Below are 27,158 nucleotides of genomic sequence, written 5' to 3' on the forward strand. Positions count from 1 at the left end.
AGAAGTTCAACTAAAAAACACTTCATTTTTGTAATTGAAATAAATTCATTACTGTTGTATAATTTTTCCTTTTCAAATATAAAACAAACAAAAAATTTCTTCATATTTCTCACGAAACCATTTGGTGGCGAAACGGAGTTCGTCGGGTTTGCTAGTAATTGTATACTTAATAATATTGAAATTATGACTATTAATGAAATTATGAATTTACGACACTAATTAGTTAAGACTTCAAAGTTCAAATTCCGTCATATTCACAGGCTCGTAAACCTAGTGTTAAATAAGATTTCTGAAATTTTCTTATATCTTTTCTACATAGTCCCAAACAACACTATTTTAGATGCGACAAACAGAGAAAATGGGCATCAAAACGATAGAAATAATGTATTCTCGAACTGTTCTGGAAAATGGTTAATATTGACCGTCTCCTAAGTACAGCCCTGGCCATCGAGACATGGTGCTTCCTTCGGCATTAGATTATGATATGCGGTGCGGGCACACTGCAGAGGCAGACATATGCACTACAGCGCCAGGCTATGAACTCTAGAAAACAAGGCGTTCCGTTTATAGACGTGGGCGGTTTTCGGCTGTTCGGATGTGCGATGGGAGCACACGTTTTTATTCGGTCTCTATACATACTATGAACGTTTTTTCTCGATTTTTACCCCGTCATGTTGAATGCTTTTAATTTATTGTTCGAACTAGTCCGATCTAGACGGGTTGGAAGTCGTATGACTAATGCACACAATCAGACAATTACCGAGAACCAAGTCGAACTTATTATGAGGGCAAAAGTCAAAAGATAATGTTCATCAATGAATTTAAACTTTATCTTAAGTTACAATTGGATTAGGGATAAATGACTCAATATTTTGCTAAAGCCTGCTTAGAAGTAGCATACAATTCAAATTAGAATTAAACTAGAGGTGTATTGCATTGTGCCTTAAGGCAAATTGCTGGAACTTCCCGTACCGTAACAAAATGTTCGAGGAATATTAAATGTTTTCAAATAGATTATTATAAATGAATACTGTAACAGTGTCTAATATTTATAAGAATTGTATAAACTGAATTGCAAAATTGAAAATATTTGTTCAAAGTATATTAGAACTTTAGTCAGAATTCAAAATAAAATCTGAATTATTTTCGATATACAAAAAAATTTAAAAAAAAAATATATTAAAAAAAAAAGTTAAGACAATTTTTTTTTTCCAAAATCAATTACTTTGTTAAGACTTTTCTCAGTTTTCTCTCAAAAACTGCCATTTTTTGCACATTTAGCTCCGTATCTTCGAAATGGCTGGGGCTGTCTTTGCCAAAATCTGATAAACACTTCTGCTAATCATTACTAATTTAATGTTTTTTATAACATTCAAATCGGATGCTCCGTTCTCTCAAAAACTCGATTTCTATTTTTTGCACTTTTTGCTCTTTATCTCCGTAACTGCTGGACCTACCTTTGCCAAAAACTAATCAGCTCTTCTCCCTATCAATCGAATCGAATCGAATGTTTTTTGAACCATTCAAATTGGTTGATCCGTGCGTCGGAAAACGTGGACGAAAAATTGTATCCATACATACATACATACATACACACACACATCCATTTTTTCTGAGGTATGCCAAAATGTTCACAAACCTTCAAAACGTCGAGAAATACAAAAAATTTTCAATTTCGATTTTTGGACGATTACAATAATTTACCCTACGGGAAGTTAAATATTAATATTTTTGCCATACAAAATAAAGTCGCTTCATTTATTTTGATCCTTGTGTTCAAAGTATTTTTAATATATTTACTCATTTTATTTTTAATTTATAGTTTTAATGTTAATTCTTATATCTGGGATATTTAATTAAATTAATCAATAGCGAAGAAGCTACTTAATCGTTTAATACATTTATTAGAAAAAGAAAGTGAAAGTAAATTTTGCCTGTCATTGAGAGTATATAGCTATTTGAAGAACTATTTAATGAAACTTTTTGATGGTCTAGTACTGACTAGTAATTAATAGTTAATTTTAAATATATAAATTGAAAATCTCATTAATTGATCTTGTCAAAAACTTAGTTTAACCGTTTCTTTTTAATGTGTAGATAACATAGTTTTTAATAGATTCTTAAATATGAAAATCTACTAGCAGTTGGTGATGCCATTAACATTGATTAGTTTTGAATAGAATTATTCATACAGATGCAATGCAGACAATTTTTTTTATCAATTTTAGATATATTATATAGATTATATTATATAGATTATATTATTATAGATTAAATCAACCTAATTATTTTCAATATCGAAAAGATCATGCATACAGCTTTAAGGTAAAATGCCCCTTGAACTGGTCATTTGATTTATTTAATAACTGAATATAAGAGTGACTTTATTCATTTTATTAAAATAGGGTTTACAATATATAGTAGATAAGAGTTAATTAGGATGGCAAGGAACCTATTGTTGTTTCGATAGATATCAATAGCAAAGTTAAGGTAGTTAAAACTGTTCATAACACCTGTACACACGCCGTTATCACAGCAATATCGTAAACAACAATTTCTTTGAAATCTTTACATTATTCCTAATTCAAAAAAAAACTTAACAATAGGTAAATATCATGCTAAATTGCAGAAATAATATTATTTGCACGAAATAATATTAATCGGCCAAAATAATAACAATAATTTAATTAAATCTTTGCGTGTGTATCTAATTAGTATCGTGGATCCGTTAGTCACCTAAAATGCGAATCCAAATACTTAAGAAATTATTTATGCATTCTTGATTAATGCATTGCATTTTATAGTATTATGATAACGAAGTAATGCTCTTCAACAATTTGCGGATTGCGAATAATATATTTAATCATAACCTAAATGTTTAGAATACATAGAATTAATTAGATAGAATTAATCCTGTTCACCTCGAAATTTATTTATCAAAAACATCAAGAATAACCCATTATTGATAGACAGTTTCATTTATTTCCATCGTCACTTCTACCATGTACTTGATTAAAATTTCCCATGAAAAATCTATAGTTAAAATGTTTAAAAGTTTGAATATTTGTTCTATAATGACGTCTACTTCTTATATATTCAAAAAACCGTTTCACAAAATTTGAACAAGGTTAGATACATTAAAAGCTCGATGTATGGGAACCAAACGAAAACCTACTAGACAGAATTTTCATCTGCAAATCATAGCTGAATCGCTAGAAAATCGCCTAATTTTTGCAGCGGGTGGTGACTATTGATGAAAAGTGGATCTTTTGTGACAAAGTGAAAACTGTCGTCATCGAACTGCGGTGAGTGGGCAGAGATGGCCAAATGGCCAAAGCCAAATCAGGATTGGGATTTGGTGGGTTTAGCAAGAAATTATATACTGTGTGCTGATCACATACGGAAATAATTTAATCGTCTATCTAAAAGAAGCAATTGCCCAAAAGTGGCCAGCTTTGGCCAATAGGAGAGGAATTGTGTTCCATCAGGACAACGACTGGTAAGGTAACACAGCAATAATGATTCGCCAAAAGCTCCGGGAGCTTCATTAGGAGGAGGCATTTTATGCATTTATCTTATAGTTCGGACTTAGCATTAATCAATTAGCATCCATGACGAACAGTTTTGCTGATAAAAATCACTTCAAAAAAGACACGTAAAAATCGACTATCTCAATTTTTCTCAAAAGAAACAAGAGTTCCTATGAGAGGGTGTATACCGCCACGTAGTTATAAAATGTATTAAAACTTTTCTTCGATGACTCAGGTTGTTGGGTTATAATTTAACCCTTGTAACTGTGGACTGTATTAAACACTGATTCGTTTTGTATTTGTATGTAAAAACTGCAACAACAGTTCTTTTTACAATTACTGATTTGTCACTAAGTTATAATGGAAGAAAATACATTTATTTATTATTTATTAAACATGTTGTTGCGCGGACTTTACTTTTAGAAGTGTACAATTAGTCCCGTCAAACTCTCCGCTACCACCTCTACCAGAAGTAGCGACCTGTGTAAAAGCCCAATGCCATGAAGATTGTCACCTTCATGGCCAATATAACAAAACGAACATACGTCCGAACAGAGAGCATAAAGATATCACCTTCAAAATGGCAACAAATTATCGAACAAAACGGCGCATAATTGACCTAATTTGGATCATTTTAACTAAAATAATCAAAGTCTTAATTTCATGCAAAAATAATGGATTTCTTTTTACATCACCTTACTTGCTTGGTCCTTAACCCTTTCCACTCGCGAAATGGGAGATTAATATGTATTTTGTCGCCGGAGCGGATATTTTGTCGCGGAGATGGATATTTTCGAATTTCTTTTCTCGCAGGAGCTCAAATGCTTCGAAATTAATAAAAAAAATCTCTTCTAAATATTAGCTCTTAAAATTATCTTTAAGATAGGCCGCTCTCCAACTAAAGTTTCTTATGGAAATAACATAAGAAAAAAAAACATTTGTTTTTTAGAATTTCCATATTAACACACTTTCGGCGGTGCGGGTATTTTCGGGTACTCGGTCGGACACGCTAGATGCGAAGAGCGAACGAAATTTCTTACTATGAGCGGTTGCAACGCTAGTTTTATATTTATTATAAAACTATAATAAAATTATAATTTATTCTTCAAAATTATTTTCGATACGTAAATACGTATACGTTACATAAATATTTTGCTATCTTTGTATTTATTGCGTTTCGATAATTCATATAATTTAAAATTCAAAAACAATGTTAAAAATAAGCTATTACTAACTATTAGGTTTGTCACTAATTTATACACCATAAAAATTAATTTCGTACAATATTAAAAATAATCGAATTTTCAACGTAAAACTCTAGATTGTATACAGTATGATTATAAGTGATATAGGTACTTTATACATGATTGGAGAATGGAATTACTTTGTCTAATTTACGTACCTGGCAACAGGTAATTTTATCAAATACAGTATCCGGCGAGTAATAAAACTAATTCATTAATTTACTGTTGAATGACGAATTTTCGCAATGTTTTTCAATTGTGCTTGGATTACAGGTAATTTGAAAATGTATGATATCATATTTCTCGTATTTTATTATCCAATTACTTTTATTTGAAAGAATTCAACGGAATTAAATGTATTTAATAACCTGTTACTTCCTATTACCTAAATAAATCTTCAAATTTATATTTAAAATCTAATCTAATTAAAAATATTTATCATATTTAAAACAAGCATTTAAGCAAAAATAGTAAAATATGGTATTCTGATTAGAATGGCTTGCGAAGCAAAGTCAGGCTACATATGCAATTTAAAAATTTACTATGGAAATGGCAATAGTTTACAGACAACTATATTAGATATATTAGAACCTTATTTAAATTTGTGGCATCATGTATACATGGACAATTTTTATAATAGTTTAAATAAAAGTTTATTATTACTACAAAATAAAACTAGGATTTGTGGGACTATAAGAACAAACAGGGGCCTTCCTGAAGAACTTAAAAATTTGAAACTTAAAAGAGGAGAGAATATTTAGAAGACGCCAAGAAGTTTTGTTACAATTCTTCAAAAAGAATAGTCCAAATGATTTCTTCAATTCTAAACTTATTGCGTAAAAATGTGTAGTGTATACTCGTGTAAAAAACCTACCTATAACAAACTTTTCTGTGTATTTTGATTAATTGATTTTTATGATTAAATTTATTTTTGTATTTCACAGACTAAACTTGTGAGTAATTACGTAAGAAAACGTATAGAAAATGTTTCTGTGCATTTTGTTTTAAATTTTTAGAATTAATTACATTTTTCATTTCATTGTCTAAACACTAAACATATGTATCATTGCGTAGTAATATTCAACTTTATTTGCAAATGTTTTACCTTCAGTATTGATAGTTTTACCTCATAATAACTTAATATTATAGTATTTACTACTGCGTATGAATTTAGGCAGTAAGTATTGTAAGTAAAAGACTGTTCTTTCATGCCATGCTTACGCATTCGCACCGTTGTAAAAACCCCGCTACGGGTACAAGTCAGCCCGAAATCCTATCCGCCGAAAGTGTGTTAATGAACACCCTAATGCTCTAATACATATATCAAAATAATTATGTTAATCAAGAACTTCAAAAATTCGCTTTCTACAAGCTCATAAATATCAATTAGTCATCTTGCGCTAATTGTGAATTATAATATTAATAAATTGAGATAAGCGAAATTTGGTATATTTTTTGACATTAGTATCAATTTTAAGCACTTTAAATTAATCTTTAAATCGTGTAGTATGTTATAACACAAAAATAAAAATATAAACGTATTAGAATTTTTTTTATCAAAACACGATAAAACCATTGTCTGGTATGTAGCATGCAGATTTTGTTGTTGTTCAAGAAAGATATAAGAAATAAGAAACATTGTTTAAGTGCGTCTGCACTTCCACAATGACAGCTAAATATAAAATCATAAAAACGTGTTTTAACGCATTGCACAAGCGGATGGGGATAGAGATGATGTATGATGGACCAATGTTTACGATCAAAATTCATTTCTTTTGTTCGGATTATATTTAACATTGAACATTATTATAGTTATTTATCATTACAAATACATTTTACCTAAAATTTACATGTAACAATAATATGAATTTAAAACAACACCAACATATTTCGTTAGGTTATAGTAACGCCGATAATATAGAGAGAAAAAAACGAAATGGGGTAGATAATTGATACAGTTCTTATTTAAGAACACAAGAATATATAACTTAATAATGTACTAGTTCGCATAAATTGTATTAAACAAGTGATGTATGGCATCTTTTTTTTAAAAAAAGATTTTTTTTTAATTTTTGAAAAAATTTGATTTTTGAGAAATTTAAAATTTTTGAAAAAATTGACTTTTGGAAAAAAAATTTTTAGGAATTTTTTTTTTTATTTTGAAATATTGCTAAAATTAATCAGCACGTCTCCTTAAAAATACGAATCGGATGTTTTTTAAATTATTCAAATTTCCGAAATCGTCGACGAAAATTTGTATCCGCACACACACACATACATACATTTTTTCTAAAGTATGTTAAAATGTTCAGAAGATTTTGAAACGTAAAGATATATATAAAAATTTTCATTTTCGATTTTTTTACGATTACTATAATTTACCCTACGGGAACTTAATAAATAAAATTTATAAATTCAGTTACAAATACATATACAAAAGTATAACTCGACCTTATCATCTATTATAGTTTATAATTAATCTACTATGTTTCTAATCAATTATTAGTGAATGTATATTATAATTTTTAGTGAGTGTATCAGTGATTCTCAATCTCAACGTTGTCCATGATAACATTCAGCAAATCCAGGTCAGCAAAGAAAAATCGGGATTCCCAAAATGAAAATGGGGTGTTTTTGAGTCAGTCATAGTAATTTAGAAGTAATTGTAAAATAATATCGTTTTTGGCAAAGGCAGGTCTAGCCGTTCCAAAGATACGGGGCAAAAAGTGCCAAACACGTTAACACCGTTTTTAAGAGAACAGAGTGTCCGATTTTAATAATTCAAAAAACATTTTACTTGTATTGACAAGATGAAGAACTGATTGAATATTTGGAAAGACAGGTGCAACGGTTGTGGACTCTCAATTATAATAAGTTAAAAAAATGTCATTTGGCGGTCAAAAATGTTTATTGGACATATGTTATCTAATTATCAGATATTTTATAGAAATTTTAATAAAGTGTACACATTTTGTGTAAATTTTTTTGGATTCCTTATCAAGATTTTCGATTACCGTACGGGAAGTTCCAGCAATTTGCCTTAATGGCACGATGCCATGCACACCAGTAGTTCTATGATTATTTTAAATTCATTTAATAAATGTATTCCAGTAACATGTATTTTTACTTTAAATATTTAATGATACACTTTAGTCCAGCTGGTAGAGTATAAAAAAATGATATGGGGTCTATGGCAAACCCCAAGGTGTCCACGATACAAAACAGTTTGAGAACCTATATATTTATAAATTTTAATCTTTTAAAATTATTGAGAAAGGATACATTTCTTATTCGAGAAACATAATTAAAAAAAAATTGAATTAAATTAAATTAAAAATTATATGTGAAAAATAATTTTGGCATATAAAAATAATATATTATTATTTTTAATAACTACAAAAAAAAAATTGTTGCTGTTTTTCTTTTACCATGGTAATACAAATTTCTTTTTGTAGTTATTAAAAATAATAATATATTATTTTTATATGCCAAAATTATTTTTCACATATAGTTTTTGATTTAATTAAATTTTTAATTAAATTTATAGGATATGAAATGTATCCTACATATTTGCAAATATGTGAGTTAATTTACGAAGCATTCAAAAAACGTCAAATACAAAAATTTAAATTATGTTCGAATCAAAATATTATATTAATTATATTTTCACATTGGTACATAATTGTAATTCAAATTATTTTACTCGCATTTTCACTACTTCTCAAATTACTTTATTTTCGCACAATTTTTTAATTAATTTATGATTTCGCTCTATTTATAAAATTTTGGTTTTGTTTCAGATAAAATTAATTTGTTCAGTAGCTTGAAAAAATTTCGTTTTAAATCATTATAATAAGTAGAACTTTATATGAAAATTGTACTTGAGATAAAAGTAGAAAAAAAATAGAAAATATATTAAAAAAAGTGGTAATGAAGTTAGGTGCATATTTAATTAACAACAAGACGCATAAACTTAACAAAAAAAATTATACCTCACCACTTTTTGGGTTAGTGATGAGATATAATTTGAAATAAGTAATAAAAAATAATTGATAAAATGTACTGAAATAAAATGAAACATCATTTTATATATTTTTATATCATTTCAAAGAACGAATTCAAATGTACGTGTAATTTTATAGTATCCTCAAGGTCCATCAAGTTGTTTACGGAGTTTCTAGTGCGTGACAGATTTTGACATCTATGAACATTTACAAACAGATGGTACCTGTTGCTCATACAATTAACTTAAAATTTGGCTATTTAATTGCGACTATTATTGTTAAGAAGTATGTATGTAAAATATGTCCCGCGATTGAGTTAAAAAAGGATGAATTTTTAAGGAATATTTAATATCAACAAGCCCTGGTTAAATTATGTTTCCCTTACCAAAACTTTAGTAAATCTCCTATCCAATTCAGCAGTATCTGGCATCGGCTGAGCCGATCTACTCCGTATACTAGCCTGACGGACATGATGCTGCGGCTTAGGAGCTATTGCAACTATTTCAGAGACCGGCGGTGACTCTTGCTCATGTTTTGAGCTTGTCAAACCCATAGTCCTAACATAAGACACTTCGACTTTACTAAGGCACTTAATAATTAAGGCACAGGTTTCATCACTATAACAACTATCACGACATTGCACAATGGTAAACGATCGTTAATTTACATAGATGATCAACAGGTTCGTACAACATTGCATCGAATTCTTCGTATACACAACACAATGTTAAAATGAAAACTGACAGAAGCTAACGAACAAAACAGAAGAAGCGAGAAATGGCGGAGTCGCACGACTGGAAACGAAGTTAGTCGTGCTTAGTTAACAGAAATGGCTGTTAAAGTTTTCGTGCGTATCGCAGGATCGAAGGTTCTCAAACATTTACATGCAACAAAGATTTGCACGTTTTTTCTGAGATATAAAAAGTTTGTGTTATTAACGCTTCATTATTATTATTTAGCAACAGTTAATTCTTTCAGCTTTTATATTATTATGTGAAAGATTTTATTATTTTTTGTACAATTTTTTCAGCTTTCATATTTTATATGATTCTGTGAAATATTTTATTTTTTATAAATTTTTTTCAACTTTTATATTTTATATTATTATGTGAAAGATTTTATTTTTTTTACAAAAACTAATCTAATTTCGTCGTTCTCATAAAAGTTAAAAAATAGCTGCATTTCAAATAATGTTAATTTTAAAATAAACTTACTAGGAATTTTTTTTTATAAGTATTTTATCATTTATTATTTTTTTATTCAAATAAATATTGAATTCAAATTTTCATTTATTAACGATTTCAAAACTCATAACAACTTTTGAATTTTTATTACTAAAAAAAATTTTTTTTAAAGGATACTTAACCCTTTCCACTCGGAATTAGTATGTATTTTGCCACCAGAGCGGCGGCATCCGAGTGGAAAGGGCACCCATGCCCCCATACATATAAATTTTAACTATGAATGAAAATATAAACAATAAGTTCTATGACTTTTTTATGAAATTTTATGTTATGTATCTTAAGATGATAGTATAACATATGTTATACAATCATCTTAAGAAAATTTTAGGGCATATATTGAAAAACTTAAGTTATTTTTTTTTTAATTGAAATTTATTAAATATGTCACCGATATAAGGCAAGATATTCAAATAACTAAATGATCAAGGTCTTAAGGTCCTTCCGATTCCATTTTTAAAAAACCATTATCAACATTAATTGTGGGGCAAAGACCCCTTGTACTGAAATGATCCAGGTTTTCAAATCCCTAATTTTCTAATTATGATTTCTTTTTTCTAATTAAGAAAATTAAAATAATATAACATGAATTAAAATTGAATTAATATATGAGTAAATAAGATTTAATGCTATTTAAATTGTGAGAAAAACTACTCAATTTTCAAATAATCAACGGTATTCTACCACCTACCACCGTTGAGAAACATTGCACTACATGGTAGACAAATATTTAAAATATATACATATTAAAATTGTAAAATAATCACAAATTTTACTATAACAATGACATATATTTAAACAAATTACAATTTGTGAATTACTGTTTTCTGTATATCAAATCATTAATTATATTATAATAATTATCACATTTGTTATGTTACATATAAAATATTTTTGACACAAAGACTACATTCATAATCATTTATAATGAACCAAATCCCTACAATTTTCCACTTGAAAATCTCATAATATGCAATCTTCGGATAAAGTGTTTTGCTACTCAAAGAATCTATGTCTTCATCTTCGATAATCTCCAAAATTCATAGAACTTCTGTAGATCATAGTTCAAAACCTGATCAAAGATATAATGAATAAGTTTAAATGTCTTTTGCTCTCACTTTGCACACTGGTTCATACTTGTTTAAACTAGAAGTTAATAAAATACAGATATAATTTTATTTCAGTCTCATTTGATAAATTTAACAATTACACATTGCACATACAACTCGATTGTTGCTTTGAAAATTAGTCAAGAATTCTTTACTTTTTTCACTTTATAATGCATAGATAAAAGAAGAGTATTTAGTGATTTAGCGTTTCTAACTGCTCATTTGAATAATTTCTATATAACTATACATTTTATGCTGTGTGATAATTCTGTACAAGTACTTTAATGATAGACTAAAACTTTCTGCCAAAGATATTGAATATGGAAAATAAGTCATATTTAATTAAATATAAAATTTGTTTAATAAGGTACTCTGAGAAGTTTAATTTTTATGTTCGCCACCTTTACTACAAACATTAACTCCATAATAAACATAAACCAGATGTAAATTTCTATATGGACATATTAATTCAATAATGATCAAATATATATTGAATAAATTGTTTTACAGAGATCTCCAGAAAATATTACATTTCAATATATAATATTTAAAAAAAAAAAAAATAAAAATAAAGAACTAAGTCTAGATTTTGTTGAATGCAACTTTATTAATGATTGATTAGACAGTGAAATAAAATAAAAAAGTATTATCACAGTAAAAAAAAATATTTAACTTATGAATTGAAATGGAATGCATGAAGCAAAATTTTTAAAGTAAATGTATGTATATATCCGTTAAAAAATAACTTGTTTATCGATTATTTTATCACAGCTGAAATAATAGTTTTTCTTGCCATACTTTTTGCTTTTTAAATACTACAACATTTTAAGCTGTAATCAGTACAAAAATGTCATCAAAAAAGAATTGAAAATATAAAGAAACTAAGTTTCATTCGCAAGTAATGATTTGTAATTATTTTCTTTTAAGGAAAATGATTCTTTTAAAAATGCAATATAAAACAATTACATAAAGTTTCATTAAAATAAAGTATAAATAATAGTTTTATGTATGTATAATCTTAATTAAAATTATCAAACCAAATTTTTATAGTTATTCATATTTTAATATAAAATATATATATTTATTATTCCATTACATAATACATAAATTCAATTAATATTTTAATTTCAAATAAAATTAATATATTTTTAATATAAGAAGTTACGATATTCTTCCCACACTGTCTGTGGAACCGTCAATGAAATCTGTCACACTTTCATTTTTAGTGTCAATGTACTGCGCATTAATAGAATTATTAAATGACACGTTACAACCATTTGAGTTTTTAAGTAGTCTCTCCCAAGGATCTTCAAGCATAGAAGGGTGAAAGTATTGATTTATATCATCCTCACATATTTTATTGCCGGACTAAAATAAATTTAAAGTGTTATTTATTGAACAGAAATTGAATCATGATGTGTTCGAAATGCACTGATCCACTATAACTAATTAATATCATTTTTCGTAAAGTCAAATTTAGTGAAAATACTTTATGTACTATCAAGCAATATTATAAAACTTAATGCTAATTTTACAAATGTTAAAACTATTTAAAGAATAGTACTTCAAAGATTAATGAATCTTTGTTTAATTGCATTCTAATTTTATTTAAAATGAAGAAGGTATTGATTTACTGAAACTAATATATTTATAATTAAAACTATAATATACTGACTCTATTGTGATTGCCATTGCTGTTCCGATTTCGATAGTTTTTATTATTATGTTTATTACTATTACCGCCATACTGATAATTCATTTTCTGTTTATTTCTGTTGCGATTACCATGCATAGGGCTACTATAGTGCGTTGGATAAAAATTTGGCCCATTATCATTTTTTGGAGATGTATTGAAAGCTATAAAGTCTGAAATAATTTATGTAACTATAAACTGCAAAAAACAAACAAACCTGATAGTGAAATATTACTATTACCGTTATTTGGGGAACTATCCATATTGAATTATATTTCTATATAGGTAATATACAAGAAATATTTTAAGCAAGACTTATTTATTAGATGGAAAATACTTTCAGCATATAATTAGCAAGACGGTGCTTCGTCTATTTGTCTATATTGCAATATATTATATTTTGTCCATGATTCTTAAATCTGAGAATCAAAATTAATAACAGTAAAAAAGAAGAGTATTAATATAAAATTTAGATCATGATATTGCATTTTGTATAAAATTTTATCATACCCTCACATCACGATGATGTTCGAAGAATTGACATGATACAAGTTGGACGAAATATAAACAATTTCAATTAGTTAAACTAAAACAATTCAAGCAAAATTTCTGAATTGTCTAACAGCAATGACACTAACCACGGCAATGGCTGCTCGACTTGGGAAATGTAGAAGAACACCTATTTTCAGTGAAGACAAAACAACTACAGTGAAGTTATTTGCACTCTGGAATAGTCCGAGAGTCCAAGGTTATAGTTTCGGTTGGCCGAACAGGCGTCGAGAGACCACACTTGTATATTTATATGAAATTATTTATTTCATATATATTTGTATTATCCACATTTTTTTTAAAGAAAAAATCAACTATAATTTTGTGACAATGATTTTGTTTTCCTATCAATTTTATGTTTCAAAGTTTTACATCTGCTGAGTGATATTACTATTCAGAGATTTCGTTGAATGATACTTTATTAATGATTGATTAGATAGTAAAATAACTATTAATGAATTTCAAACCCCTAAAATTTTTTGATTCAATTTTTTGAATAATTCTAAATATCCCAGACAATTTAAAACTATGCTTGCGGACCACATTAATACTTTAAAACATAATATAGATTTTTTTATCTCGACTGTACTACAATTCGAACAAAATTATAGAAGGATCTTTTTTGACTATTCATAACAATAGGACTATAAATAAGCGAAAAGAACTCAACTCTTTTATTTAGATAATATTTCCAAATTTCTCACAAAATAATAAAAATGTCGCGCAAACGTTTTGCAATTAGTTTCACACTTAGTTGTAGAATCTTGGCAAAAATAATTTAAAAAAATCTTATCTCCATTATGTATTTAAGGTTAACACATATATTGCACACTATCTATTTGTGATTTTTTAAAGTTAGTATTTTATGAAATATTACAAGTTTAATATTTATATTACAAAGTGTATTGTAAGTATAATAGATCGCTATGTCTCATATGTCTGGCGATTTGACGTTACCTCGATTGAAATACAAATTTTTAAAAATAGATGGCAGCACATGTAAAATATTTAAATTAACCCCTGGTATTACTTCTAAATTTGTACGTATCGTATACAGCCCAAAAAACATGAATTATTTTTAATATTGGAAATAAGAATAAATCATAGGAAATACAAAATATATATTTTCAAATATATTACATAAGTTTAAAGAACAATTAAAATTAAATTTATATTAACAATTATAATTACAAGTATGGAATGTTTGAAAATATAATTATTATACATATTTATAAGTATCTTAATAATATCTCAAAAACTAAAGATCTAAGTGGAGAAAACCACAGAGGTATTTAACTAACTAACCAGAAATAACTGACTAATATTAATATCTCAATGACTAATATTATTATATTAAAAACTTAAAAACTAAGAAGAAACTAAAAGCACAGAAGCACACGATGCAATATCAAACTTATTGTTAGAAGGAATGACAAATAATACAAAAATTTAGAAGGTTAAAAAGAACAGATAATTTGTTAAAAAGTACAAATACTTCACAAGCAAACAAGTCCTAAAGACATAAAATATATATTGATATCAAAATTGAGAGAAATCCAAATTCCTAGGATTAAAACTCATTTACGAGACATTGTTCTTTATTAATTCTGCATGTAATAGTTAATTTGCTACCTAATGAGTTAATAATAAAGTTGCATTTAACAAAACCTTTGAATAGTTTCTGCATCGATGTTTTATAACATTACATTTAATCATGTTTCATTATGAAATCATTATCATTGAAATTACCATAAAATATCAACAAAATGTTTTATGCACATACAATTGTTCATGAATTGAAAGATAAAAGCAATATTTTTGACTCACAAGGTCAGTAACAAATATATTTTGAATTTAAACATTATATTGGGATGTTGCTCAAGTTTTTTTTGAAGATTATTATAACGCAAAATATTATGTATGGTATAGACTCGCTTTATAAGTGTTTACATTTGCTAATATAATAGATAATATCTTATTAAATATAACAATGAACTTATGTTCATGAACATTTAAACCAATACTAAATAACTGTTTTGCAACATCAACAATATGAGATTCAATCCAATCATATAACAATTCCGAAGATAATGGTATTTCATCAAACATCAAAACACAGAATTTGCTACTAATACTTTTTAAGAGAAATAGCTGAACCTAATGTTTTAAATAGACACTCATTAACACCGCTATACTATTGTATCTCTGAATGCAAACTTTCTCAATGTTTGAGGACATGGCAAAAAATTTGTCTTCAAAAATAGAACGCCTTTGGAGATTATTTGTATGACTTAATTTTTAAATTATTGCATTGTTAATGAATCCTTCTTGTCATTACATCTTGCATTCCTTAGTTGTCAAAAGAGCTCCTAGGCTTTGTTCGTAAGTACATTTTGCAGCAATTTGCAGGTACCCCCAATACACCTATTCAATATAATAACATGTTGAAATATCATATTTGATTATATATAATTAGAGTTGCAATTATTATAAAAAAATAACTTTCCGGGAACTGGTATTGGAATAGCTGAATATTTTAACTTGCACTTGGCACTTTTTTGAGTACTATAAAAACACTTTGCCATATTAAATTTCACTTAAATGTTCACTTAAACACAATTAATTCATTAGAAACAATTTTAGGTTATTCGTACGATTCGTACAGGGATCAAATGCTTGACAGCGCTTGACAGCCTCGCGTGTCAACTTGCACGAAGCTGAACGATTTGTACTTGAAATTGGCACACATGAGCCATCTGTTTTTAAAAATTGACACTACTCAAGACCAAAACAGTGCAACGCGCATTTGTTCGAAGATAACTCCCCATGGTGTATTGCATCACCATGTCCTGAAACCATGGATTATTGAATTTTCTATTTTAACACTAAGATTAACTAATTGTAAGTATTTTTTACCCTTTGTAATTGTTTTTCCCAATTCAATTGTTTTAGTTTCCACTTAATGAAGGCTAGGATTATAGCCAAAACATATGGATGTAAAATGAATTTTTGAAAGAAATTCATGATTTTTATTGATGTTATATCCGATTACTAGACTTTGTTCATAAATAAATAAACACGCATAAAGTTTTTGCAAAAAATTTATGTGTGTGTGAAACATTAATTGAAATTTTCAAATTTAACTAATTCAAAATTCAATGTAATACCTATATTTGTAAATGCTATGTCGGTATCTCTCAGACTAACGCATGTTAGGCAACAATACAATCATGAAAACAAATGTCTTTCTTGGTTGCCTGCCGTCCTGTCACTTCTGTCACATACTGTTTATTTTGCGTATTAACCCACTACACAATATTAGAATATTATATATTATATTACGTTATATATACATATTATAACATATTCATGATTAACCTTACATTCAACTGATTTATTTCAAAATTATATTTAAGTAATTATAATTACCAGTTAGTATGATTTTAATTTTAGAGTAATACAAATTGTTATTATATACATATAATAAAATATGACAGAGTCTATAAATATTATAACAAAATCCATAGATTTTACAGATCTTGTGGATATTCTTAAAAAAAAATATTGTGGTATGTAATTAAATGCTGTATTTTGTTATATTTAATAATTAGCTCATTTTTTATTGTTCAGAGCAAGTACACCGAAACGAAAGTTTAAAAGAAACAAATGATTTACTGATTAAAGAAAATACTGATCTGAAAAAAGAAATAGAGTGAGTAAATTTTATATGACATTTAAAGCTAAAGGCTCTTGCTAATGGCCAATAATTGTTTTTAAAATGCAGGCATCTAAAAAATGAATTGAAATTGCTTATATCACTGTCATTGCCAAGTAGTGAATTTAAAAGTTCAACCCAAAAAAGTAATGCAGGTTTGTGTGATATATTATTTGTATTTCTACAAAGTTATATATAATTTATTGCTGTCTTTAACCACTATCAGAAAGCGATGAAGACGATTTTAAACATGTCATTGCGGAAACGTTTTGTGCAGAAATGTTAGACGAAACACATTATTCTGTTAATCAAAGTGAAACTTTTGAAAATTGCCAAACTAGCCCTATAATTTGTACAAAATTTCAAAAACCAAACAAACAAGATAATTTAAAACACACAGAGGAAAAATGTACCTTAAATAACAAAAAATTAGAAAATTGTGTCCCATCTTGGGATAATTTAGAATATGTACCAGAGACTCCAGATGTTATTCAAAATTCTAAGAGCATTTTTACATTTGGAAAGTCATTCAAATCAAATAAAAGACCTCCATTAGTATCAACGGAAAACTCTCCAAAGTCAAAATTAAAGAAGGGAGAAACATACAATAGTCCAGTTTTATTTGAAAGCAGTGATGATAGTTTTTTTATAAATGAATGTAATAAATCATCAGATAGTATAAAAAACAAAGGTAAACCTAGAACTAGCACATTTATAAAACCTGTTACTAAAGGTACTAAATTGAAACAAATGAGTGTGATAAAATGTTTTAAACGATCTACACCATCATCTCCAGAAAATGTTTTTAATTTTGAAGATACAGATATTATGAATGAGAATATTCCCAGCGATCCAAACTTGGTAAAAGTTCAATAAAACTGATTTTCTCTAAAATATGTTATAAATTCATTCATCATTTTTCAGGATGAATCTGCAATTTTATCTGGGAATGGATCATTATTTAATGTCTTTAAAACAGATTCAATATCTCCAAAATCAAGTAAATTTTTATTGTTATATATATATATATATATATATATATATATATATATACATATATACATATCAGAGAACTTCAGCTATATTTTTATTATATTCAGGATTATCTCCTGCTAGGAAAAGACTAAATTTTAATATGTGTGAAGCAGGCTCCTCCACTAAAAAAAGTACTCCTAATGATTGTGACAAAATTAATTCAAATAAGTCAGTAAATGAACAGAAAAATCTGAATGCGTAAGTAATATATCACCTTTAACTAAATAACCCCAATGCACATAACATTGTAAATACTATGTTCAATATATTAACTAATATTTAATAATATTATTCACCATTTGATAACATTTTAGATTTATACCATATGAGTATGATAATAGATTTATAAACTTGCTTTATTTATTTGACAATAATAACCAGTTTCTTTCATAACTTTTACAGTGATAATAGTTTTCTATATATTCGTGACCCGGTTAGGAAAAAATCTGATCGAAAAAAACTTCAAGGCTGGTCTTGTGAAGATTGTCAAAAGGTATAGTTTATTATATACAAAGTATATTAGACTTATTCAAAAATTTTATCTTAACTATTAAAATATGTTTCAGTATTACGAAGGTGCAAATTTAACAGAAAGTCAAATGCAAGCTAAAATAAATGAATGTTCTAAACATCGAGATAATCACAATCCATTTGCTTCAAATACACCTCCTGGTAAAAACTAATAAAATAACCTGTCAAAGGAATTATCTTACATATGATCTTCATATTAATTTATGCGATTGCAGGTTATTGGAATCCAGAATTTCCTCCAACACAAGAAATAGATAGAACACAAACGGGTCACAAGATCTCGAGCAAATAAAGTGTTAGTTTAGTATTTATATGAATTAGTATTTATATGAATTCTGTACCTAATTTATAATTATTATCAAGGTTTCTACATTGGAGAAAAAACTGTGATATCCAGTTTGTCTTTTAACAGGTTACAAATTTCAGGAACAATTTTTTTATGTTATTATAAAACTTTGTTTAATATAAAATTAATTTTATACTGTATTTTACTATAAGAATGTGATATTAATGTACATGATTCCTTTTTTTAAATTATATTTTTAATAATGAAATATGAACAAGAAAAATCTTTTTTTTTTTATTATTTAACTTATCGAATATAATAATATTACATTAGCATATGTATTCTATTAAGAAAGAAATATTATTTGTGCCATAAATGACCAGGTTAAAAGTCATTGCACAAATATATTTACATTGCACATATTTAACATATTTTTTTTATGATATCTAAATTCATAGTAATTCATATTACAGATTACCTCTCTGTTCTTGATCCAATTCTATTGCAGTGAATAACGCCTTGAAATTACCGGCGCCAAACCCTGAGAAACGTAATATATGCATTAAAAGTTATAATTTAGACAAAATCGACTTAACAATCAAGCAGATAAATAATAAAACTAAAAAGAAAAGTATCCTCTGCTTCTACATTCTTATGTAATTTGGACTATATTGACTTTATCGCATTTATTTTTTAATTATGAATTAAATACTTATTTAAGAGCAAAATCTTTTATTGATTGTGAATATGCTATTTGTAGAAAAGCTACAAATAAAAAAGCATATTCTAAAATGATCATTTCACTTGCATTACAATCTAATTTGAAATAATAAATCTATATCAAAATACTTCAAGTGATGTTCATTTTAACTTATATAATTCTTATACCTCTTGTCTTAGATAATTAATAATTATCTTAGATAATTAGAAATTTTAATAAAAATATTGAATCTAAAATCTACTTACATTATGATTGTGTCTTTGTATAACTTCCAAAAACAGTGTTGGCCTATCTTGCATGTTTTTGGTAAATATTTGAAGCAAATAACCATTGTCGTCATAATCTACCAAAATATTAAGTTCCTGTAGAACAGCAAGATCTTCTTGAATACGAACGGGACTTTTCTTCAAATGCTCCCTCAACATATCATAATAGGTGTGTGGAACTTTAAGAAAATCTGTTCCTCTGGCTTTTAAATTTCTAATCTAAAGAAAATATGTTAGATTAGTATTAAAATCTAGAACCAAAATTAATGATAACAAAAAAATATTTAACCCTGTTCCTTGAAAATAATGAAACAAATTAAACATTTCTGCCGCGTACTAAAAGTAAGTTTATTGATTTGAAATTATTTCTATATTATTAGTAGTTTCTATAAATCTTTGAAGTTATTAAAATGGAAAATATTTTTTAGGCAAGCCAGATATTATAGCTGTTCAAAGAATGAGATTATATCGCCAGCGAAAAAGCAAAAAAAATACAAGCAGTCAATGAATGTATGTCAATTTTAAATAAATGAAGTACTTTAAACTAAAGTTGACTAAAGTTGCAAACACAATATTTGTTTAGGCATTGTTTAACATAATCCACTGCGTGAACAAATATTGTAGAATTTTATTAATCAGAAATTACTTCATTTCTCTAATAAAGGTTCATTTCTAAATGCTAATAAAAATGACAAACTGATCATATCATATTTGAAGTATGACTTTAATAGCATTATTGTTTTTCAATATTATACATATTTTTAATGCTATTATTAATATATAATTTATAATTTATCATCATATAAATGTGTATAATTGTTGACACTAAAAAATGTGTGCATCACGAGTGTTACCATATTACTTATTAACATTATTCAAAATTGTTATATGATGTATTTATTTTTACTTAAATGCCATCTTGTACAGTAGCAAATAAGTTTTACTTCAATCGCGTGTGAACTTTACGCGCACTCTTTTTTTTTACTTTTTAGATTCTTTGAACAAATATTTATCAACAAATGCTACATAATTACTATATTGCGATAAATATATGCATAAATTGATAATTAACTCCTCTACTAAAATATTTACTAAAGTACTTACTGCTTGAATAATGTCACTTGTATTCAATGCGATATGCTGGACACCAGCCCCACCATAGTACTCTACATATTCTTCAATTTGACTCTTCCTCTTGCCTGGTGCTGGTTCGTTAATTGGCATCTGAAATTTGATTATTTTGTTAAAATAAATTTCAATATATAAAAAATATGATAAAAGCAGAAGTTAAATTTTTGGATACCTTCACAGTTTCTTCGTAATTCGTCATTACAATGGATCTGAGAGCAGAGTACTCTGTGTGAATTTGAGAATCATCTACAGACCAAAATCTATGGAACTGAAGTGTTTTTTCGTACCTAAGAATATAGAAAACTATTAAAATGATTGTGATTTTTCAAATGATTATTTAAAGGATTATAAAATTATTTAATTAGAAAATTAAGATTACAAATAAATAAAACATTACAAACCATTTAGCTGCATCTTCCATCTGCAAATCAGGTTGGTTTCCGACGACATGATCAATAAAGTTCAGTTTAGCTTCAGGTCTGAAAGAATATGTTCAATGTATTTTTGAATCTCATAAAAATTAAATAAATGTCTCACTAGAAACTTACAATAATTTGCATAATACATCTTCATATAAAGGTTTCTTGTATCCAGGCAAGAATAATCCTTTGTAGCCATGTCGTTCAACGAACGTGTGCGTTGTGTCACCGTACTATAAAGATATCAATATTAATACAAATTATAATTGGAAGGAGTTTAAATTTTATGGAAATACGTACTGTTTGCACAACTGCAAATCTAACTTTTCCAAATTCGTCTTTTTCTTCCCAGATGTCTTTAACAATCTTAGCACCGCGTTCTTTCGCAGTCTGTGAAAAGATTTAAAATAGATTAGTAACTCATTAATTAACTAACTGAAGAAGGTGTTCATATTTTCTCCAACAAATGATTTTCTAATTGTTTGTTCTCGTAATGTTTCATGTTATTCTGAATCGTTTTGCACCAAAAAATTGAAAAAGGAAGATTAATTAGTAGTGTGTCCCTAAGCAAAAGATCATAAAGTCCTTGCAACATCAAAAAATTGAGTAATAATTAAATATACTTTCTGGATATAAAATATAAACTAGTGGGGAGCATGGCATCGTGCCTTAATGCAAATTACTGGAACTTCCCGTACCAAAAATTATTATTTTTTTAAAAACATTAACATTGTTGAAAAAAAATATACTTCGAACAAATTAGATTTTTAAGAAACTGTAAATTTGACAAAAAATACTTTTTTTTTTAAAAAAAATTTTGACATATTTTGGAAATTTTGAACTCTTTTTCAAAGCAATTGTACTGTTTTAACTGCATAGAGACGAAATGTCAAAGCGCGTAAGCGTCGCGCGCCGTCAAACGGATAAACATTGGTACGGAACCCATAGGAACGTAAACAAAATTTACACTTATTATCAAAATCTCTGTAAAATATCTGATAATTTGATGAGCATATGTCTAATGATCATTTTTGACCGCCAAATGGCATTTTTTTTACTTTTTTCACTAGATCTCCGAAACCGCTAGAATTGCCTTCATGAAAATTTGATCAATTCTTCATCTTGTCAATACAAGTAAAATATTTTTTGAATTATTAAAATCGGACGCTCCGTTCTCTTAAAAACCAAGTTACCATTTTTGGCACATTTTGTCCCGTATCTTCGAAATGGCTAGACCCGCCTTCGCCAAAAACTAATCAGCACGTCTCCTTATCAATACAAATCGAATGTTTTTTTGAATTATTCAAATCGCTTCATCCGTGTTCCCAAAATCATCGACGAAAATTTATACACGCACACACGCACACACAAACATCCATTTTTTCTAAGGTATGCCAACATGTTCAGAAGGATTTAAAACGTAAAGATATATAAAAATTTTCATTTTCGATTTTTTTGCGATTATTATAACTTGCCCTACGGGAAGTTAACAAAATAGTGTTCATACCTGTACTATGGCATCTAAATCTTCAACAGCAAAAGCGACATCCTTGGCACCATCTCCATGCTTGACCAAGTGACGACCTAATTCTTCGTTTCCAGGTTCGTAGGCAGATACAAACACAAATACTATCTGTAGTATTATTAAAATTAATAATTTTTTATCCATATTTCTATTACGAATGATCAAATTCAATGAAAATAATTACCTTATTTTGTCTGACTACATGTTTGGCTAATTTCCTAGATCCGGTTTCCAATCCCTGATATGCCAGGGGTTCGAAACCCATGCGAGTGCAATAGTAACTGGCTGCTTGTTTAGCATTTCCTACCCAAAATGTGATGTGATCGAAATTCAAAAATTTACCAGCTTTTGGTTTTGGGCCTTTATCTGTGTAGGTCGTCTAAGAATAAAGGATTCGAAAATTAAATGATTAAATTATATATAGGACTAGATTTGGTTAGTAAATATTATATATAATCCATTGATCCTATGGCATTCATTCTTTCATTCAATAAACGTGTCTTTCTATATTTTTAACTTATTTATTTCAACAATCAGATTATCTTTGAAACCCATAAGTTGAAATTAGATATTTAGAAAATTAAAACAGAAGAAAAAAAATACAAGAAAAGCATAAAGAAAATAATAGAGTAAGTCACAAAAATTATAAAAAAAACTTGTGTGCACATTTTTTAATCAATAAGCAAAAAATTATTATTTAAATGTAAGATAAGTAAATAAAAATTATGACAAGTGAAGATTATTCAAATAAATTAAATCATTCAAATTTAACCAGCAGTATAACATATCAATATAATAATTAAAAATATGAATTTAAGTACTAATTTATTTTATGAAGCCATTGAATAAATAATTTAATAAAAAAATCAGTATAAAATCGAGTAAAATGAAACCTGTTTGAAAATCCATCAAATTTATAATCCATAAAAAACTGCTGGAGTAAACACATTTAATATTATTTGCACAATTCCCGCTAAAATAATCTTTGTTTCTTTACCACACACTTCAATAAATTTCATAGCACTCACCATTTTTCCAAAATGAAAAATCTACAAATAATTGAAATTAACACAAACGTTCACCTAGAAGGTCTACTTCGAAATGCGCGCTCTGCATCGACTGTCGGAGTCTTTATAAAGATTTTGGAGCTACGGTAGATGGAATCTGTCGAGCCCCCTGCATACCGATTGGCTCTTGATAAATGCACGTGTACTCAAGGGCAATGTTAGATATTTGAATTTGATTTCGTTCTGTAAGATATTTATTGATAATTACACGAGTCAGGTAAATATAAATGATTCATTTTGTTTGAAAACATGCACTAGTACTTTTAAGACATATGCATGTATATAATATATAATTTATTGTGTGAGATGCAAACCAAAAACTTACCTACACTGTAGACTTTCACTCCAAACCGCTCTATTCCATTCTTGTTTTTAAGTTTTTTGAAAATTTAATATTTCTGCGTGTCGAAATATTTGATTACATCTATTTTTCTTTTTTCTCGCAGGATTTTTCCATTCGTTGGTGAACTTGCCATTTGTCCTTTAGTCTTGACATATTTTTCTTAAAGGGCATCATCCAGCAACCACTCTTTTTGCAAAATTGATTAGATGCAAATTTCTCAGAATTTCAAGATTTGGTCAAGTATACTTACGCCTTTCCCAATTTTTCACAATGTTACTATTCTTATACATTTTTGTTAGTTGATTCTAGCTTACTTATATCCCATAAAACTCTAAATTCTTGAAATAATGGCATTCTCTGATGCATTCAATATCTAATTAAGCCATATTAGCACAAAATTTATATCATGTTTGGCTAAATATTTCAAAACTGGTACAAAAGAAAGCAATTTGAGCAGTTTTTGAAACATGCCATTAAAATCAAATTTAATTATACAAATTCTAAATGAATAAAGGTCCTAGAATATTTCTGTATTGAATAATAGAGTCGTAAACGTGCAAAATTATAATTAATTTATTAACTTCCTTAATATAAATAATTTATTAAATTAGTTATTGTAATCGTCCAAAAATCGTAATTATAATTTTTTTACATTTATTCAAGTTTTGAAGGTTTCTAAACATTTTGGCATACCTCAGAAAAAATTTATGTGTGTATGTATGTATGGATACAATATTTCGTCCACGTTTTCGGGCGCACTGATCAACCAATTTGAATGGTTAAAAAAACATTCGATTCCTAATGATAGGGAGATGTGCTGATTAGATTTCGGAGATACAGAGCAAAGAGTGCAGAAATAAGAAATTGAGTTTTTGAGAGAAGAAGCATTCGATTTGAATTATCCAAAAAACATTCAATTCGTAATGACGAGTTTTGGCAAAGGCAGGTTCAGCCGTTTCGGAGATACCAAGCCAAATGTGCAAAAAGTTGCAGTTTTTAAGAAAACTAAGCATCCGATTTGAATGATTCAAATTCAGATTCTGCTTGTGTTGATGAAACGATTGCTTTTGAAAAAAAATATTATTATTATTTCTTTAATTTTTTTAATATCGAAAATAAATCGAATTTTAACTTTTTTTCAAGCTAAAGCACTAAAGCCCACAAATATACTTCAAATAAATAGTTTTAACTTTGCAACTCAGTTTATATAATACTTATAAATATTAGACAATGTTCTTCATTTTTTTAAAGTCGATTGATTAAGTTTTATTTATTTAGTTTTCTGTAAACATATATAAGTTACAGTATTTATAATAATCTATTTGAAAACATTTAATATTCCTCAAACGTGTTATAACGGTATGGGAAGTTCCAGCAATTTTCCTTAAGGCACGATTCCTTACACCACTAGTTTTTTTTGTTTATTTGCGATGGATATGAATCAGGAATTATTAAGTACTTTTAAAGTAGTAGCTATAAATACGAATAATTCTATCAATAAATATAAAATCCAATTATGCATTGTTTTTTTTAATTAAATTTAATAAATAAAAATCAAGTAAATATTTAGTAGGTACATATTTTGAAAAATATTAAAGTATTACAAATAAAAAACTTTTTCCAGGGTGTAAATCCTGCTAAATTTGGTGATATTTTTAACGTTAATAAACTAACAGTATTCCAAAAACAGTGCATAAATTTACAAATAAATGTTAAATTCGAACTATATATGCATATAGGCTTCTTCTCGTGTGACATAACAGGTTCCAATTTTGAATACTTTTATTTGAATTAATCAAGACTTGTTCTAACTGTACAGAAATGCTGCACGGTTTCCATGCAAGAATATAGATTCGTATATTTCTCAAGAAAATATAATTTAACTAGGCGCAAGTAAAATTTTGACTCACGGCAAGATTACAAATAATTACGACATAAACTGTCGTAAAACATAAAACCTTATCAGCACGATTCCTAACTCATATCTTTCAAACATTTTTTAAATTTCCAAGTAAAAGTACAGTAGAAGGTACAGCAGAAGTTTCACTAAAAAAAACGTAGAAATTTTGTTTTTATTCTTTTCTATTAATTTTCAAGAAGCGGCTAACCCGATCATAATAACCAATACGTGTTCTTAACGGCTCGTTAAAATCGCTATCAAATGGCTTTCAACCTTTTAAACACGATGGAGCATTTTTTGAGGAAACACCGACGAAGGGTCAAATTTAGGCTCGCATACACGCACGCGATTCAGAATGACTTGTAACGTAGAAAAAACTAAATAAAATTAACTAGCGAAATAAATAAAAGACTATAACGATATGATAATAAAATAAACTATATTACATATAAACTAGTTGAAAGTGGCATTTTTCCTTAAGGCAAGTTGCAAAAACTTCCCATAGATAACATTTTCAACTGTTTATTTCGGAATTCAAGTTTTCGCTTTCAATTAAATCTGAACATTGCGATTTCCAATTGAATTTTCTCAGTCGCCTTTATAATATCTGTAATTATATTAATTATAGTGCACAGACACGTTGTATGTCCTAAAATTGTAGCTTATTATTATTCCAAAATTGATTCATATAATTCAACCAATTTTTGTAGGACTGTTTAGTGCATGAACTTCATCGCCATGTTAACTTTCATGAAAATCTTCGAAATATTTTCTTTTAAAAAACTGAATAAATTATTTTGTGTAATATTAAGCATTTATTCTAGCTATTATTTAATTAGTTAAATGAAT

At 27.5% G+C, this 27,158-nt stretch overlaps 4 protein-coding genes across 5 annotated transcripts in view; 1 reads left to right on the forward strand and 3 right to left on the reverse strand.

The window, feature by feature from the left end:
• LOC113371691 (formin-like protein CG32138) overlaps positions 1–9,505 on the reverse strand; it is an 80,503-nt gene extending 70,998 nt beyond the window's left edge. The window contains exon 1 of the mRNA XM_026612343.1: positions 9,164–9,505. Within this exon, the coding sequence (XP_026468128.1) occupies positions 9,164–9,331 (168 nt within the window). The 5' untranslated portion in view covers positions 9,332–9,505. The remainder of the gene's footprint in view (positions 1–9,163) is intronic.
• A 2,784-nt stretch (positions 9,506–12,289) lies between these two features.
• On the reverse strand, positions 12,290–13,390 carry LOC113371162 (uncharacterized protein DDB_G0280315-like). Its single transcript, XM_026611807.1, has 4 exons — positions 13,332–13,390; positions 13,063–13,240; positions 12,804–12,994; positions 12,290–12,496 (listed from the first exon to the last, which is right to left on the reverse strand). The coding sequence occupies exons 2-4, from the start codon at positions 13,082–13,084 to the stop codon at positions 12,290–12,292; spliced, it is 420 nt and encodes a 139-aa protein (XP_026467592.1). The 5' UTR covers positions 13,085–13,240; positions 13,332–13,390.
• A 58-nt stretch (positions 13,391–13,448) lies between these two features.
• On the forward strand, positions 13,449–19,473 carry LOC113371163. Its single transcript, XM_026611808.1, has 10 exons — positions 13,449–13,569; positions 17,001–17,082; positions 17,155–17,240; positions 17,312–17,946; positions 18,010–18,085; positions 18,186–18,318; positions 18,523–18,613; positions 18,687–18,792; positions 18,867–18,946; positions 19,411–19,473. Exons 1-9 carry the CDS (start codon positions 13,449–13,451, stop codon positions 18,941–18,943), a joined length of 1,407 nt encoding a protein of 468 aa, XP_026467593.1. The 3' UTR covers positions 18,944–18,946; positions 19,411–19,473.
• LOC113370167 (4-hydroxyphenylpyruvate dioxygenase-like) lies at positions 19,365–24,101 on the reverse strand. 2 transcript variants are annotated; one of them, XM_026610836.1, is made up of 10 exons: positions 24,028–24,101; positions 23,184–23,378; positions 22,982–23,107; positions 21,775–21,864; positions 21,604–21,707; positions 21,457–21,534; positions 21,228–21,342; positions 21,029–21,148; positions 19,904–20,143; positions 19,365–19,478 (listed from the first exon to the last, which is right to left on the reverse strand). In XM_026610836.1, exons 1-10 carry the CDS (start codon positions 24,028–24,030, stop codon positions 19,437–19,439), a joined length of 1,113 nt encoding a protein of 370 aa, XP_026466621.1. In that variant the 5' UTR covers positions 24,031–24,101; the 3' UTR covers positions 19,365–19,436. The 2 variants fall into 2 exon arrangements, with proteins under 2 accessions (XP_026466621.1, XP_026466620.1); XM_026610835.1 differs by having other exon boundaries at positions 19,405–19,478; positions 19,900–20,143.
• Positions 24,102–27,158: the final 3,057 nt, after the last annotated feature.

Source organism: Ctenocephalides felis, unplaced genomic scaffold, assembly GCF_003426905.1.
Source record: "Ctenocephalides felis isolate EL2017-DRISC unplaced genomic scaffold, ASM342690v1 CF-g0.4_SCAFFOLD_01492, whole genome shotgun sequence".
NCBI classification, from domain to species: domain Eukaryota; kingdom Metazoa; phylum Arthropoda; class Insecta; order Siphonaptera; family Pulicidae; genus Ctenocephalides; species Ctenocephalides felis.

Bases quoted from the DNA above. Each gene is read 5' to 3' on its own strand.
- LOC113371163 (XM_026611808.1), top strand. From the start codon at position 13,449: ATGACACTAACCACGGCAATGGCTGCTCGACTTGGGAAATGTAGAAGA. The intron at 17,947-18,009 runs GTAAAAGTTCAA...ATCATTTTTCAG, and splicing joins TTCCCAGCGATCCAAACTTG to GATGAATCTGCAATTTTATC. The intron at 18,319-18,522 runs GTAAGTAATATA...TAACTTTTACAG, and splicing joins GAACAGAAAAATCTGAATGC to TGATAATAGTTTTCTATATA.
- LOC113371162 (XM_026611807.1), bottom strand. From the start codon at position 13,084: ATGGATAGTTCCCCAAATAACG. The intron at 12,995-13,062 runs GTAATAGTAATA...AAATTATTTCAG, and splicing joins GGATAGTTCCCCAAATAACG to ACTTTATAGCTTTCAATACA. The intron at 12,497-12,803 runs GTCAGTATATTA...AATTTATTTTAG, and splicing joins GCAATGGCAATCACAATAGA to TCCGGCAATAAAATATGTGA.
- LOC113370167 (XM_026610835.1), bottom strand. The intron at 21,149-21,227 runs GTATCCAAAAAT...ATCAAATTTCAG, and splicing joins ATTACGAAGAAACTGTGAAG to ATGCCAATTAACGAACCAGC. The intron at 20,144-21,028 runs GTAAGTACTTTA...TATTTTCTTTAG, and splicing joins CAAGTGACATTATTCAAGCA to ATTAGAAATTTAAAAGCCAG.